Here is a 14662-nt window from a genome sequence, read left to right on the forward strand (position 1 = left end):
CTACTACTACTACTACTACTACTACTACTACTACTACTACTACTACTACTATTACTAGTACAAGTACTATTACTATTACTATTATTACTCTACTAATAATAATATTAATAATATTAAGGTTTCTGTGTGTAAAATGATTTTAAGAAGTTATACAGGACAGATATCAAAACTGTTGGGAAATCAAACAAAGTTCCAAATTTGTTCCATGTTAAAGGGAAAATAACAAAATAAACATACTTAAGAAGAAAAGACTAACGGGGAAAGTAGCGTATTACATTGAGCTTTTATCGCAAATCATATAAATATATTCATATATGTATAATATTATATGATACGTTGATTATTCCTTTTTTTTTTGATTTCATGATAAGATAATATACTTTATCTTATCATGATCTTATATATGATTTATTACGATTCGTTTGTTTGTTACAATTGTAAATCGTTACATTCTCTCGATATTTCGCTATTGAACAAATCATAAAAAACTCAGTAAAATCAGATTTCTTTTTTTTTTTTTAACTATTTTCCAATTTTTGAGAATATTTCTAATAATAACAATAGTTGTACATAAATCTAGTGGAAAGCAGATACTTTGATAATTTATTTCAGGTGAATTCATTCCTCTCGTTCAACTCTTCTCGGTCATTTTTAATGAAAAAATTAATCGTGAAGAATATTTTGTTTTACAATAGTCTACGATCAAAGCGTTAATCCAAGATACATGTGAAACGAGATAATTAAAATCTTCATCTAAATATATTATTAAGCGAATACATTTTAATTATTATTGTTTATATAATCAAATTTAATAGAAGTTTAATTATCTTGCTATAATATTCCCAAATTATTTATACGATATTTTGTCGATAAATAATAAGATAAACTTTAACTGTGAGCCATTATATGGAATAATGCTTAAAGCCTAAACATATGTTTTCGAATAAAATTTGCATTTATTCAACATGAGTATTCGACAGATGGGGAAAATTGAAATGAAATATGTATACATATGTCGTTTTTATTGGAAATGATAAGCTACGAATCTAATTTTAAGGTTATAAAAAAATTATTTTTTTTTTCACGATATAAACGCCTTAAACTAAGCAGTTTATAAAATATTCGTGATCGAATATCGAAACTTCTCGATATGTCGAAATGGATTTATCGACAGTCTATCTATCGATCTGCAAAAGTTTAAGCATAATTAATTAGTTAGAAAAAAGAAAAAAAAAAAAGAACGAATATGTCGCGAAATCACGTTTTTAATCATGTTTTCATCCGATCACGGATATATGCGCACAAATGTACGTAATGGCATCGTTAATTCGATGAATCAAATTTTTTCCTTCCAATCGACTCGATTCGTTTATCCACGGGCATTTTCGCGATCTATAATGATATTTGTGATACTAGATAATTTTTAATCTTATCGGTAACGAAACCAAACATCAATCGTAAACTTTTCTTCCTTCGCTTTCTCGAGAAACAAATCACGAATGACCACACGATAGTAGATTTGATTAATTATCTTTACCATGTACTATCTCGATTACGATTAAATCGCGACTGATCGATATGCATACGATATGCTTCGTATGCGTGTAGCGAGAGATAGATAATGCATACGCGACCGATCCTGCGGAACGTGGCGATTCAAATTCGCAATTATATTCGTTCGAAAATGTTGCGAACCTATAAGGTTTTCTATAGAACAAAGATGCGAAAAAAGCGAACATGTTCGTAAACGAAGAAGAAAATATCGAACGATCGAGGAGAGAGTAAAAAAAATAATTTGACGAAAAGTTAAATGAATGATGGGAAATCAAACGGAAAATAGAGGAACAAAAAAAAAAATCTTAGTTTATAACATAGAGGACTGCAGAGAGTATTTTTTCTAGGAATGTTAGTGGACCAGCCAAACAAAAAAGAAATACAAAAATAAATAAATAAATAAATAAATAAAAAAAAAGAAGGGAAAAAGAATGAAGAAAACGATCGCAAAAGTACATATACGTACAAGGATATTTATTGAAGCGAATAGATTGAAAGCATAAATGTGTTTCATAAGGTATGATATATCTGAGAATTAAAATGTTTGATATCTACCCAAAATATAAAATACCAGCATAACTTGTATAAACGCATAACGGATACTCGATGTGACTGGACATTATGGTTTAAAGTTTGTAAAATATTAATATTGGATAAATATCGAATATTTTTTAAGAACGATACAACAATTAAACGATGGAAGAAAAAGAAAAAGAGGGAGGAGAGGGAGGGGGAGAAACTGTAAATTGTATATTCTCTGCCGAGTTATTCGAATGGAAAAAAATAAAAATAGGAATTTAAAAATGAAAAACAATGATTGGAACAAGCAAATATTCAACTATTAGAATTAGAGATATTTCTCGTTTCGTTTTCCCGTATCTACATCTATCTTTTATTTGCCGCATATGCCATACCTTGTAGGACACTCTGTACTCGATTACTATGCCAGTGTAGTGTCCTGGAAGGATGTCATACGTAGCAAACAATTTTCTTCTAAACTTTCTTTGATCACTTTTTCTATTGCACGATTATATTCTGCGATAAATCGTATGCAATTCATTTTATCCTCTTCTTCACCTATCTTGTGGATCTATTTCTCTTGTTTTTTTTTTTTTGGAGGAGAAGAGGGAAGGCTTCATGCGTAATAGATAAATTTGGCATGTGATCAATATAACATTATAAATAAAATGCAATAGAAAGAAATGATCATGGATTAGAAGAATATTGTGAGTTATATGATAGTCTTCCAAAGTACCACACTTGCATAGCGCTCAACTCTCGCGCATTCGGCACGTCTATAACTGTAATATATAAATACTTGCTATTATATGCGTGCGTATGAGGGAGCGAGCGAATGAACGAACGAACGAACGAACGAACGAACGAACGAACGAACGAACGAACGAACGAAAGAATGAAAAAAACGAACGAACGAATGAACGAACGAAAGAAGAACGAAAAGAAATCAATGACTAAAACTAATGAAGCACGAAAGGAATTTCAATCACCGTGATTGGATGGGGGGAGGGGAGATGGATTTAGCGATCGATCAATCGATCGAAAAGCGATCATACACAACGCGAAACAATGTTTAATGTTTCAAATTCTCGATATATCTCTAACTATAAGTAGTTAGTAATGTGTCTTAAGTTTTCCTTCCGAAGCTAGTAAGAAAGCCAAAAAAAATAAAAAAATAAATAAAAAAAAAAAAAAAATAAAAAAAATAAAAAGACATAAACACTTTTTTAAGAAATGTAAATAAGTATATGTATATCCTTCATGGATGTCGCAACGATATAACAGAAAGGATAGAGCGAAAGGAAAACGTTAGGGAAAATACATATGTTTGTGGAAGGAAAAAGCGATGCGATAATTTAAAGAAAGAAAACGATAATATTATAAGCAACAAAAAGTGCTTTTATGAAATACAATATTATTTATACCATCCTGATGATATATAAATATATATATATATATCTATATCTATATATATATCTATATACACTATATCTATTCGAATTAAGTTTATAAGATATAAAAGATAAGATAAATTCACATACTGCGTAATAATACAAAGGTATAATAAATATCATATATGTATACATATATACACATATATACGTGTACATGTAATGCACTACGTGTAGGATATTATAAATAAATAAATAAATAAATAAATAAATATATATATATATATATATATACACATATATATACACAGATATGTATTTATTTATTTATTTGTATACGAACTATCACAAGTGCGCGCGCGTACTGCATGCACGCAACGGCACGCACGCACCCACGCCGCAAAAAACACCATTAAAAACTCGGATTACAACCAATATAATAATATTAATATTGTAATAATGCGTAGTATTATGTTATTAGTACTGTATTGAATAATAAAGGTTGTCCTACATGTGAACATACCAAATACTTTTTCTCGAATCCTCTCTTCAAATGATCGATTTCATAAATACTAACTTTATTTTACATCATCGTAACATTTTACATTTTGATCATTGCAACATTATATTAAATAAATAGTCAAGTGTGCATTCGATTTCACATATTGACATCCCATTATACATAGATTGATCATTTGCATAACATAACAATATTTCTTTTTATAATAATTTTTTATTTTCCATTTTAATTATCATTACTTCAACATTTATTTATGATTTATGTCCCAATAATGTTCGCCATAATTACCATCCATATCGCCCCATGTAACCTATATACAAATTTAATTTCTTTTTTGTTAAAAAAAAAAAAACATTGTCATAATGAATATGAATAATAACAATTAATAATCATTAGAATCAATTTATTTATCAACTTAAATTTATTTACTTTAAAAAAAATCTTGCATATATCGGATTCATAAATATCTATTCTTCTAATTATTTCAAATTTAATATTTTTTATCATCTCACCTTTCCACGATGACGATTATTCGAAAGATCTTTTTCTTCGAATCTTTGTTCCCATTGAATTGGATTTTCGCAAACGTAACCAAATTGTAATTTATTATTTTTTTGATCTTCCATAAAAATATCTCTAAAACAAATTTAATTCAATTCGAAAATTCATGTCGCGCAAAATTGTATAATTGAGGATTGTTTTCGATTTGAATTTAATTGATCAAAAATCGATCCTATTTTTTTCTTTTTCTTTTGTATTATCCGAAGAAATAAAAATACGAAGAAAATCTATAAATAATCTATAAATGATTTTGAGATTTCAACTTAAAAAGAAATTATCTTGATTTTTCTATATGTTTTTATGATTTTGATCTTTAATTTTTAATTCTTTGAAAAAACCAAGTTTTTCAAAAATATCTAATTTTCACGCGTTATCGTGAAATCGAATAATCCTTTTAAAAAAAATTTTTTTCTTTCGTAATTAATAAATAACATTAATTAATTAATCGCCTTTTTTTTTCTTCTTGTTACAATGAATTATTATCGAGATATTGAATATTTTAATACTAACTGGAATAGTTGCTTCTTCACTGCAATTCCTCCGTAGTAATTTTCATCGGTTGATTTTCTCCATAATTTTTCGACTACATCTATAAATTTGCATTAGAATTTTTATATCGTGGATAGTGAATATAATAATTATCTAGTTCGTGAACAATAAAAAATTAATCGAAACTTATGTTTATTTATTTTTGTCGCTTTTAATATCATAATTAATAAGTTCACGAGTTGATTAAAATTTCTTTTTTTCTTGTTAAAAAATCTCATTAAAAATCATTCTATTATTATAATATTAACTGGAATAATTGTTTTTTTTAAATTGGAAATTACGAAGAAAAATAATATTGAAAAGTTATATTCGCAAAAAAAATAATAGAATTATTTGTCTTTTTTCATATAAAAATAAAAATATATTGTTATATGAACCATGCTATTGTTTCAGAAATCAAAATTTTCCGTTAGAATAATTATAAATCATAGCTATTATATCTAGAAGGATAAATTTTTTTCTAATTTTTTTTGCTTTTTTATTCCCCTTATTATAATCAAATATTATATTATTATATTATATTATATATATTAAAATTGAAAAAAAAAAGGATAAAACAGATTACCTGAAGGAAGTTTATACTCCTTATTCGAAACACTTGTAATAACGAGAAAAATTATATGAAAATATAAATGAAAAAATTTAAACATATTAAAATTTATCGGAAATGATTATAAAGAGTAAAAGATAATGTATCATCGATCAAGTTTCAATTCAAACTAATCCATTCGAAAACCGTTCTTCTTTCACGCTCTCATTGTTTCGACATTATCGAATAATGTGAAAGTTAACAAATAGAATATATTGTTATTTTATAGTTGATAAATTACAAAATGAGAAGATATCGAAATATGTAAGTAAATAAGAATATATATATATATAGCATATTTTAACTTTTTTTTTTATATCTATATATATTTTTTTTCAATGGCATTAATGTTCGATCTGACGTATTAATCGTTATATTATATATATATATATATATATATAATCGTTACATATACATATTTTTATGTTTTGATATATTTTATAAATATTTTTTTATTTTATTTTCACATTACAAATTTTTATTTTACAAAGAAGTTAAATCAAAAAAATATCAGATCTTGAATCTCATAAATTTTCATACCAAGTATAGACAAAAAAAAAGAATGATTGGATGAAAAGGACAGAGATAGAATAAAAACATTGAAATCAAATATTGAAAGGATAGTAAATAGAATAGGATAGAAATAAAGTAAGAATAGATCGTCAATCCCATCTCTTGATATTTATTTATAAAAATATTTCGTCAAATAAAAAAGATAAGATAAAATAGAATAAGTTAAAATTGAGAATTAGTATCAAAAATATCTCTTGAAAAATATTGACGATCAATTTCTATTCTATTTCTATCTTTTTCTCATTACGTGTCATTATTTGCTTTATATGTTTCATTTGAGGCAATCTAATTTGAAGATGGCGCTAATTCTTTTTTAAGAATTTTTAATCTGTCTCTAAATTTTGTTCCCATTATTTTTTCTCCTAATCTATATATATATATTTAGAGCTTAATCCCAGACAGAAGATATGAGATTTTAATTAATATTTTTATTGTAATTTATTTTCACTTTCAAAACTATATTGTGTTTTAATCTTTAATATAAAATATATACATTACGTTGTCGGTTTAATAATATATTTCATATAGTGAATAAAATGCAAAATTTTTTTTATTTTTAAGAATAAAAATTTTTTACAAAAAAATTTTTACAATGTATATTTATATTCGAAATATATATACATTGCAAATATATGCAATGTATGTAAAATATATGCAAAATATGCAATATATTTGCAAAATATATGCAATATATGTATATTCGAAATATATGTACATTGCATTTAGCACATGTATTTTAATATTTAATAATAATATTTATAATACAATATATTTTAATAATAATAATATTTAATAATAGTAGTATTTTAGTATACAAACTTATTAAAAATTTCTATTTTTAATTTTTTTTTTTTTTTATTTATCACAATGAAACATGGTAATTGAAGAAATTAATTTTTTTTTTTAATATAATATTATGTAATATTTGTGTTATTATATAATATTAAATAGAAATATATTCTTTTTATCGCAAAATTATTAAAAGTGTTTGAAATTTTTTTTTACAATTTATATCTAATTTTATATTAATTTTTTATAATATATCTATTGAAAATTAACATATTTTTTATTACTTATTTTATTAATATTTTTTTTATTTTTTATTGTTATTATTATTATTATTTGGAAGAGAGGAAACTTTTAAGTATATCTGTAACAGCATTGACACAAGTTACAACTGCAAATGCACCAGCATCAACGTTTTGTAGATATTTAGCTTGTTTTACATAGCTAGCACGGCCTACCCTGTAACACAAATTAAATAAAATTAATCTAAAAATAACATACAAAATATTGAAAACTATATATATGTTTAAGAATACATAATATTTCTTTTAATATTTAATAATATTTTTTGATTAAATATATGTTGTTCAATATATGAAAATAATATATATCATTTTTTATATATAATTTAAAAACCTTTTTTACATATATGACAATTTTTCTTTATTTTAAAATTAAAATAATTTTTTAAAAATTAAAATATTTTTTTTTCTACTATTAGATTGAATAACAGAACAAACAGAACAAAATTATCAAAGGAAAAATGTAGAAAAATTATGTATTTTTATGTACAAATATGAAATGATATAAAAAAAAAAAAAAAAAAAAAAACGAAAAAAATTATGCTACGCTTACATAGGTTTCATATGTTTTGTGGCTTCACACGCTTGCCAAGTTGATGTACGTAACGCGTCACAAATTTCTCCTAATGGTTTGTCTACCATTTTATCAAGAGTATCGCAAAGAGCAGTAAGTGGATCAATCTATAATAAAAAAGAATATTAATATAATTATGATTTCTTAATTCTTGATTATAATTTGAATAATAAAATTATGATTTCTAATAATTATCATTTTATAATTTTCAAGATCGTAGTTAGTATTAAAGTTAAGTTACGATATAATTAGGAATTTTAATTAATAACTTGATATATAATTTTAATTAACAATAATGATAAATAAACTCTGTATTTTGATCAATATTTGTAATCATTTTCTTATCTATTAATATTATTGAAATAAATTATAATTTAATTTATATATGAATATTGCCAATATAAGTTACATGTAGAATTCAATTCTTTGAATGAATTTTATAAATTATAAATCAGCTGGTCGTTCAATGTAAAACAATAAAATTATAAAAATTTATCGCATAACAGAAATTTATAAACTATAATTTATTATAAATCAATATTTGACATAAATGACTATCCTAGATTATAATAATATAATATAATACCATAGATCTATCTCCTGGCATCGCTTTTCCATATTGCGTTAAACTATTTAAAGCGGTACGAAACGCACGAGCCCAAATTTCTGTCCATTTTTTGTTTATAGGTGAAATTAATTGTGCGCTAATACTAGTAAAAAATAAACAATATAATGCTCCGGATGCACCACCCATTTCTTCTTCGGCTATATGCGCTAATTCAAGAAATGCCGACGCTGGATGTGAAAACTGTAATTTATCTAAATTTGTCAAAGTTCCTAAAAAATAAATAAATAAATAAATACAAATATGCAAACGAAATATATCGCTGAATTGCTTCGGATTAAACGAAAAAAATTATATATTCGATATTATCAACATCGAATATATAATGAAACAAAAATAATTTTTTTTTTATTTATTTTTACAATACGGAAAATACATACTAATGGCAAGTCTCTTAAGCGTTGATCCTGCATCACTGTCTCCGCATCCTCTATCTAAATCGTTCAGATGTTCTTCTTCTCTAATCGCACTCTCGCAAGCATTTTTTAAACAATGTTTTAATAAATTTTGTAAATCTGAAGAAAGTTGTATACCAATTTGTTCTACTTTTCGTACTACTTCATGCTGAATGATCGGTTCTGACGGTTCTATAGGAACGCTAAACTTGCTACCTAGCCATCTCGGTGCATCAGTTGGTGCATCAAGACATTTAAGAAAAAGACTTTTATGCTTGTCAGGTAATTTTAGAAGCGTAACGTGTACTCCAGCGCTATTTAACGATGTCATCACCATTCCCCAATATAGTCGAACAGGTTTTACATTCATATTGCCTGATTCGAACAAAAAACAAAAGTTATATCGATCGATTAAATGAATCATATTTATACATATTAAATACATAATTAGATTAAAAAGAAAATTGACAAGAAAAAGAAAATTTTGTATAATCTTGATATTAAATATACGCATGGATTTCAACTTTTTCAAATTTTCATATATCATGATTACCATATAATAATGTAGTTATCAGAAAAATTAATGAAATGATTAAATACAAATCGAATGCAATATTGACAATAATAATAAAGAATGCGTTAATATAAAATTGTTTTGAAAATTTTATATTGTACATGTTGATGATGAGTAACGACTTTTAAACAATTATATGATTTAATTTTTTTTTGTATAATTTGAATAATCTATTATAGATAATTGTATATTCGTTATCACGGTAATGATATGTATTATCTCGTCTCTATTTATCACAATTATTTTTTCATTTTTTCTAAATAGTACTATAAGAAAACAATATACACAAAGATTTAATCTTTTTCTTACGGAGTACTTTGACCACATCGTGAGCAACTATCCCTTGTTCCAATTGACTTAATGCTCCAAAATTATTAATAATAACTGCAACTGAATCTCCACTTTTTAAAGATAATGCATTGCTTATGCGATCCAACATCAATGAAGCTATCTCATACGATGGTTTTAATTTTGTTTTTTCATATCCAGCCTCTCCGTGAATTCCCATTCCAACTTCGATCTCATCTTCTGCAAGTTCGAACATTCGACGTTGACCTGTAACATGTAATATATAATTTGCGTTAGTTTTACAATTTATTTATTTGCTTTTTAATTCCATTCGAGATATAGCGTGAAAAAAACATGAACGTCGATTTGATGTTTCATTTCCTTTCGATCTCTCTTTGATTTTTAGCATGATTGCGATCGTATCATCCTTGCCATCGTATCATTTATATTTTTTATCGCAATTCACTGAATTATTGGCTGCAATTTAGTTGAAGAGAGATCTTGATACATGATAAATGAAAGTGATATTCTCTTTTCTTCGATAAATTTTTTTCCCATATAAACTGAATTTGATTCAAATTACATCAATCAACATCTTTTTCGATTCAAAATAAATTGTTTTAACAATTTATGCGTATTATAATATATATAGACGTATTATATTCCAACAGGCGTTCCTTAATATTAAACTATATTGACCTGGTATTGCACATGCGGTCAATCCAACCGAAGTTGTAGCTAAATTATCCAAAACATCGTGTGCAGTTTTATAGACTGTTTCAAGTGGTAATCCTTCTTCCGCTAATGCACCAGCTATCTTAATCACAAATACAATTCCAGTTAAACCACGTTTACCAGCTCGACTTTGATCTTTTTCCGGTATACTACAGTCTTCGTTTACATTTATATTTTCAACCTAAAATAAAAAAAGAACGGAACAAGTTCCATATATGAATGGAAAAATTTAAATTTTTGTAAAAAAAAAAGAAATTCATCATACGCAAAAACGAACAATCTTAACGTAGTAAAGTAAAGTAGTGTAAAAAAAAAAAAAAAAAAAAAAAAAAAAAATATGTATAAATAATAAAGATTGCATTGCAATTAAAGTAGAAACATATTTATATTTATATGTATATGCACACATATAGACAAAATTTTTTCTACAATTTGAAATATGTAATATATAAGTAAATAAATATTAAAAAAACATCTTGTGGTTTTAGCAACAAAATCTAACTCGCGAACAGAATTATCAAAAAAATAATGTATAGATAATACCATACAAATGATATAAAATGAGATAAATAATAATAAATTTTTTTTTTCTTTACCTTTATACCTTTTTGTTTAGCTTTCTCGATTGCTATTCCAAAATTAAGACAATCTCCAGTATAATTCGGAGCGATTACTAAGACACCGGCTAAAAAATATATTATTTATTCACATATATATATATATATATAAATAATAATAAAATTTAATATATATATATTATTTTGAAATTTTATTATCGAGAAATCAAATAATTACTAATTTTTAATATTTTTAATTCAATAAATATATTTTTAATATTTTTTCATACCAATTATCATGAGATTTTTATCGAATTGAATCGTCGCATTGATGATGAAATTTCATGAAACTATTAAATTTCATGAAATTTCCTTTTCCTTCATTTATTATATGAATTTATATTAGCTTTATGTATTTCGTAATAATTATCTTAAATTATAATTTAATTAAGTTAATTTAAATAAGTTAAAAATATTTTTTTTTATGTATAAGGTATAAAAACATTTTATCTAGCTGATCTTTAACACGATATATCACGATTATAAATTATAATATATTGGATTTTAAATAATATTTCATGATTGATTACATAAAAAATGAAGTGTACATCGTATATATCGTATATTATAAAAAAGATAAATTTTAATTTATTCTGCCAAATTATATGCTGTTTATATATATAATTTCTTGATAGAGAAAGATATATATATATACCTATTATCATTAAATAAATCGTTGACTCGCGTAATTTTATTACATACAAGAAAATTTTTTTATTAAATAAATAAATAAATATTCACAGCAAGTGTTAATATTGCTATTATCGATATGTGATTTGTCTGTAATCGGATAGGTTCATAAGTTCTTAATATCGAAGATTAATGTGAAAAACAAAATGATAACGAAGAGCGGAAAGAAATTTCACGAATTAAGAAAAATTCGATGAAAACAAAAGAAAAAAAAAATTAAAAACTTATACGTATCGAAAATTTTATCAATGTATTATTGAAATTTTTCTAATTAAAGTAAAAATATATATATCATTTGCTATATAATAAATATTTGCTTATTTCATAAATATTGATAACAAATTTTTAATTTATAAAATGGTAAAATTTATTCTGAATTTAAAAATCCACGAAATTGTTCAACTTACTTTTATTGTATTCGGAAACGCGATTGATAGCATAAGAAACATGTTCCGATGGTGGTGCAGAATATATCGAACCTGCTACAGCTGCAGCCAACATACCATTACCAACATAACCTTGAAAAGTATTTAAAATAATTTCATTACTTATTTATAGTTTGCTATTATGTACATTTAATAAATATTTAATTATGATTTTTATAGAATATTAATTTCAATGTTCTAAAAAGTAAAAAAAAAATTCATGTCTGAACTTGAGTTTCGGAGAATTTGAATTAAAAATTTTAAATTGTTTTTATTTCGTTTTTATATTGCTTTGCAGATATTTATTAGTAAATATTTAGAAAGCATCGATCTTATATATAATTCAGAATCCATTGATTCAAGAATTATATACATATGAAATTTCTCATTTGCGTAATATATCACGTAATATTCAAATTCTTGGTTCTTTATAGAATTATGGACTCAATGATACAAAAGCTTAATGCGTGTACCTAATTCGAATTACTTTTTTTTTTATGAATATATATTATAAATTTTACAGAATATGTGTATAAATCAATTCAAGAGAGATATTTTTATATTTTTATATTTGCTAGCATTTAAAAAAAAATAAATATATATATATATATATAAAATATTTAATAATTATACAGATAAATATTGTCAATATTTTCTTACCTGACGCAAAAGGTTCGTGTCCACTTCCGCCACCACATATTAAAGATACTTTTCTTCGATCTTGAAGCTACGATATACAATATAATTAAACAACGATACAATACGATGTGCAATATAATATATTATTAATAAGTTTATTTAGTGTAAAATATCTTACGACGAATTGGATTATTTTTTGCGTTACATTATATAACAATGTTAAATATGTATAAGGTTATATACACACCTTTGGCATAAGAACAACTTTGTGAGCTACTTGATATTCCAATTGCGGAAATGCATACGTTACACCGTAAAGAGATTCCTTAACGGTATCGTTAACGTTATTATGTAAAGTTTTCATCATTCTAAATAAAATCTTCGTAGAATTTGAGTGACCGAAATATTCGTAATGATTCATGAGAACCTCGTTCGGTACACTATAAATGAAAAGTTTATCAAGATTAATCTTCACTCAGAGGTCATAAGTTATCATAAATTATTCTTTCCAGTTAATAATAATATAAATAATGTATATTCCCCATGAATATCGATTATTTTAAGAAAAATGCAACTGAGTAATACAAAGAGATTATTTACATTCTGTACACAGGAGAATTGCAATGGCATGTTTTGATGACCTTTGATAATAATTGTATAGCACGCATAGATTTGCAATTTATTACGTAATTTATATTTTAATAATAATAATTTATATTTATATTTAACTATGTATAACGATTGCCACGATAAAAATTCATTCGAAATATTTCAGATTTTGTTTTCATTTATTTTCAACAACTTCACAACTTTAATCGATAAATCAAACTTCATTTGATAAAAATAAAGTATTAACAGTGAAGTTATTGATGAAAGAATTGATATACATATATATTTATAAATATATTTATAAACATATATATATTCATAGCCACATATAACGATTGTTATGATTATGCAATAATTTAAAAATTCATTCGAAATATTTCAGATTTTGTTTTCATTTATTTTCAATAACTTTAATAAAACTTCACTTTTAAATTACGAACTTTATCTAATAAAAATAAAAAATTGACAGTGAAGTTATTGATGAAAAAATTGATATTATACGTATTCATAAATTATACAAATATTGAATTAAATTGATAAAAAAACTCATATTTTTAATATATAAAAAGTAAAGCAATATTTATTAATTAATAAGTATTAATAATAATAATAATACTTGGTTAAATTTCAGTTATTTTATCCATTTATCCAGTTTTTACACGATAATAATAATAATAATAATAATAATAATAAAATTTTATATATCTTATAGACACATATGAATAATCAAATTTTCGTTCGTTTAAATCCCATAACACTATCCTTAAATGATTTCTTGTGTAAAAAAATACATCATATATCATATATATATATATATATATATATGTATTATATTTTTCAAGATTTTTATCCTACAGATCTCTATTCGAGAGATACATAAATTATAATTGATAAAATATTTATATCCTTTATATCAAAGATTAAAATACATTGTAACTTTGAAAGAGAAATACGCTATAACAATATAGAGAATAGCGAGATCGAAGAGAATAACGCTATAACAATATGTATTGAATTGATTCTTCTATCTTATATAGCCACGCGCCAAAAATAAAGATATAGACAAGGAAAGAAAACAAAGTGATGGGACAAATATAGGGTAAAAATTTGAGAATCAATGCCATTCCAGACTGTAACAATTTAAATA

The 14662-nt window shown here is 24.2% G+C and overlaps 2 protein-coding genes across 3 annotated transcripts; both read right to left on the bottom strand.

Annotated features, from left to right (window-relative positions):
• Window positions 1–4181: 4181 nt before the first annotated feature.
• On the bottom strand, window positions 4182–5780 carry LOC122714561. The gene is made up of 4 exons (XM_043935998.1): window positions 5660–5780; window positions 5056–5134; window positions 4497–4620; window positions 4182–4294 (listed from the first exon to the last, which is right to left on the bottom strand). Exons 1-4 carry the CDS (start codon window positions 5742–5744, stop codon window positions 4232–4234), a joined length of 351 nt encoding a protein of 116 aa, XP_043791933.1. The 5' UTR covers window positions 5745–5780; the 3' UTR covers window positions 4182–4231.
• Window positions 5781–7329: 1549 nt separating this feature from the next.
• On the bottom strand, window positions 7330–13662 carry LOC122714572 (PTS-dependent dihydroxyacetone kinase 1, dihydroxyacetone-binding subunit DhaK-like). 2 transcript variants are annotated; one of them, XM_043936017.1, is made up of 11 exons: window positions 13507–13661; window positions 13154–13346; window positions 12928–12994; window positions 12250–12360; window positions 11132–11220; window positions 10500–10716; window positions 9822–10067; window positions 8924–9313; window positions 8505–8755; window positions 7898–8025; window positions 7330–7501 (listed from the first exon to the last, which is right to left on the bottom strand). In XM_043936017.1, exons 1-11 carry the CDS (start codon window positions 13572–13574, stop codon window positions 7375–7377), a joined length of 1887 nt encoding a protein of 628 aa, XP_043791952.1. In that variant the 5' UTR covers window positions 13575–13661; the 3' UTR covers window positions 7330–7374. The 2 variants fall into 2 exon arrangements, with proteins under 2 accessions (XP_043791952.1, XP_043791953.1); XM_043936018.1 differs by lacking the exons at window positions 10500–10716; window positions 11132–11220 and having other exon boundaries at window positions 13507–13662.
• Between the last annotated feature and the right edge of the window lie 1000 nt (window positions 13663–14662).

Source organism: Apis laboriosa, unplaced genomic scaffold (genome assembly GCF_014066325.1).
Source record: "Apis laboriosa isolate Shangri-la unplaced genomic scaffold, ASM1406632v1 scaffold33_cov142, whole genome shotgun sequence".
Classification (NCBI taxonomy): Eukaryota; Metazoa; Arthropoda; class Insecta; order Hymenoptera; family Apidae; genus Apis; species Apis laboriosa.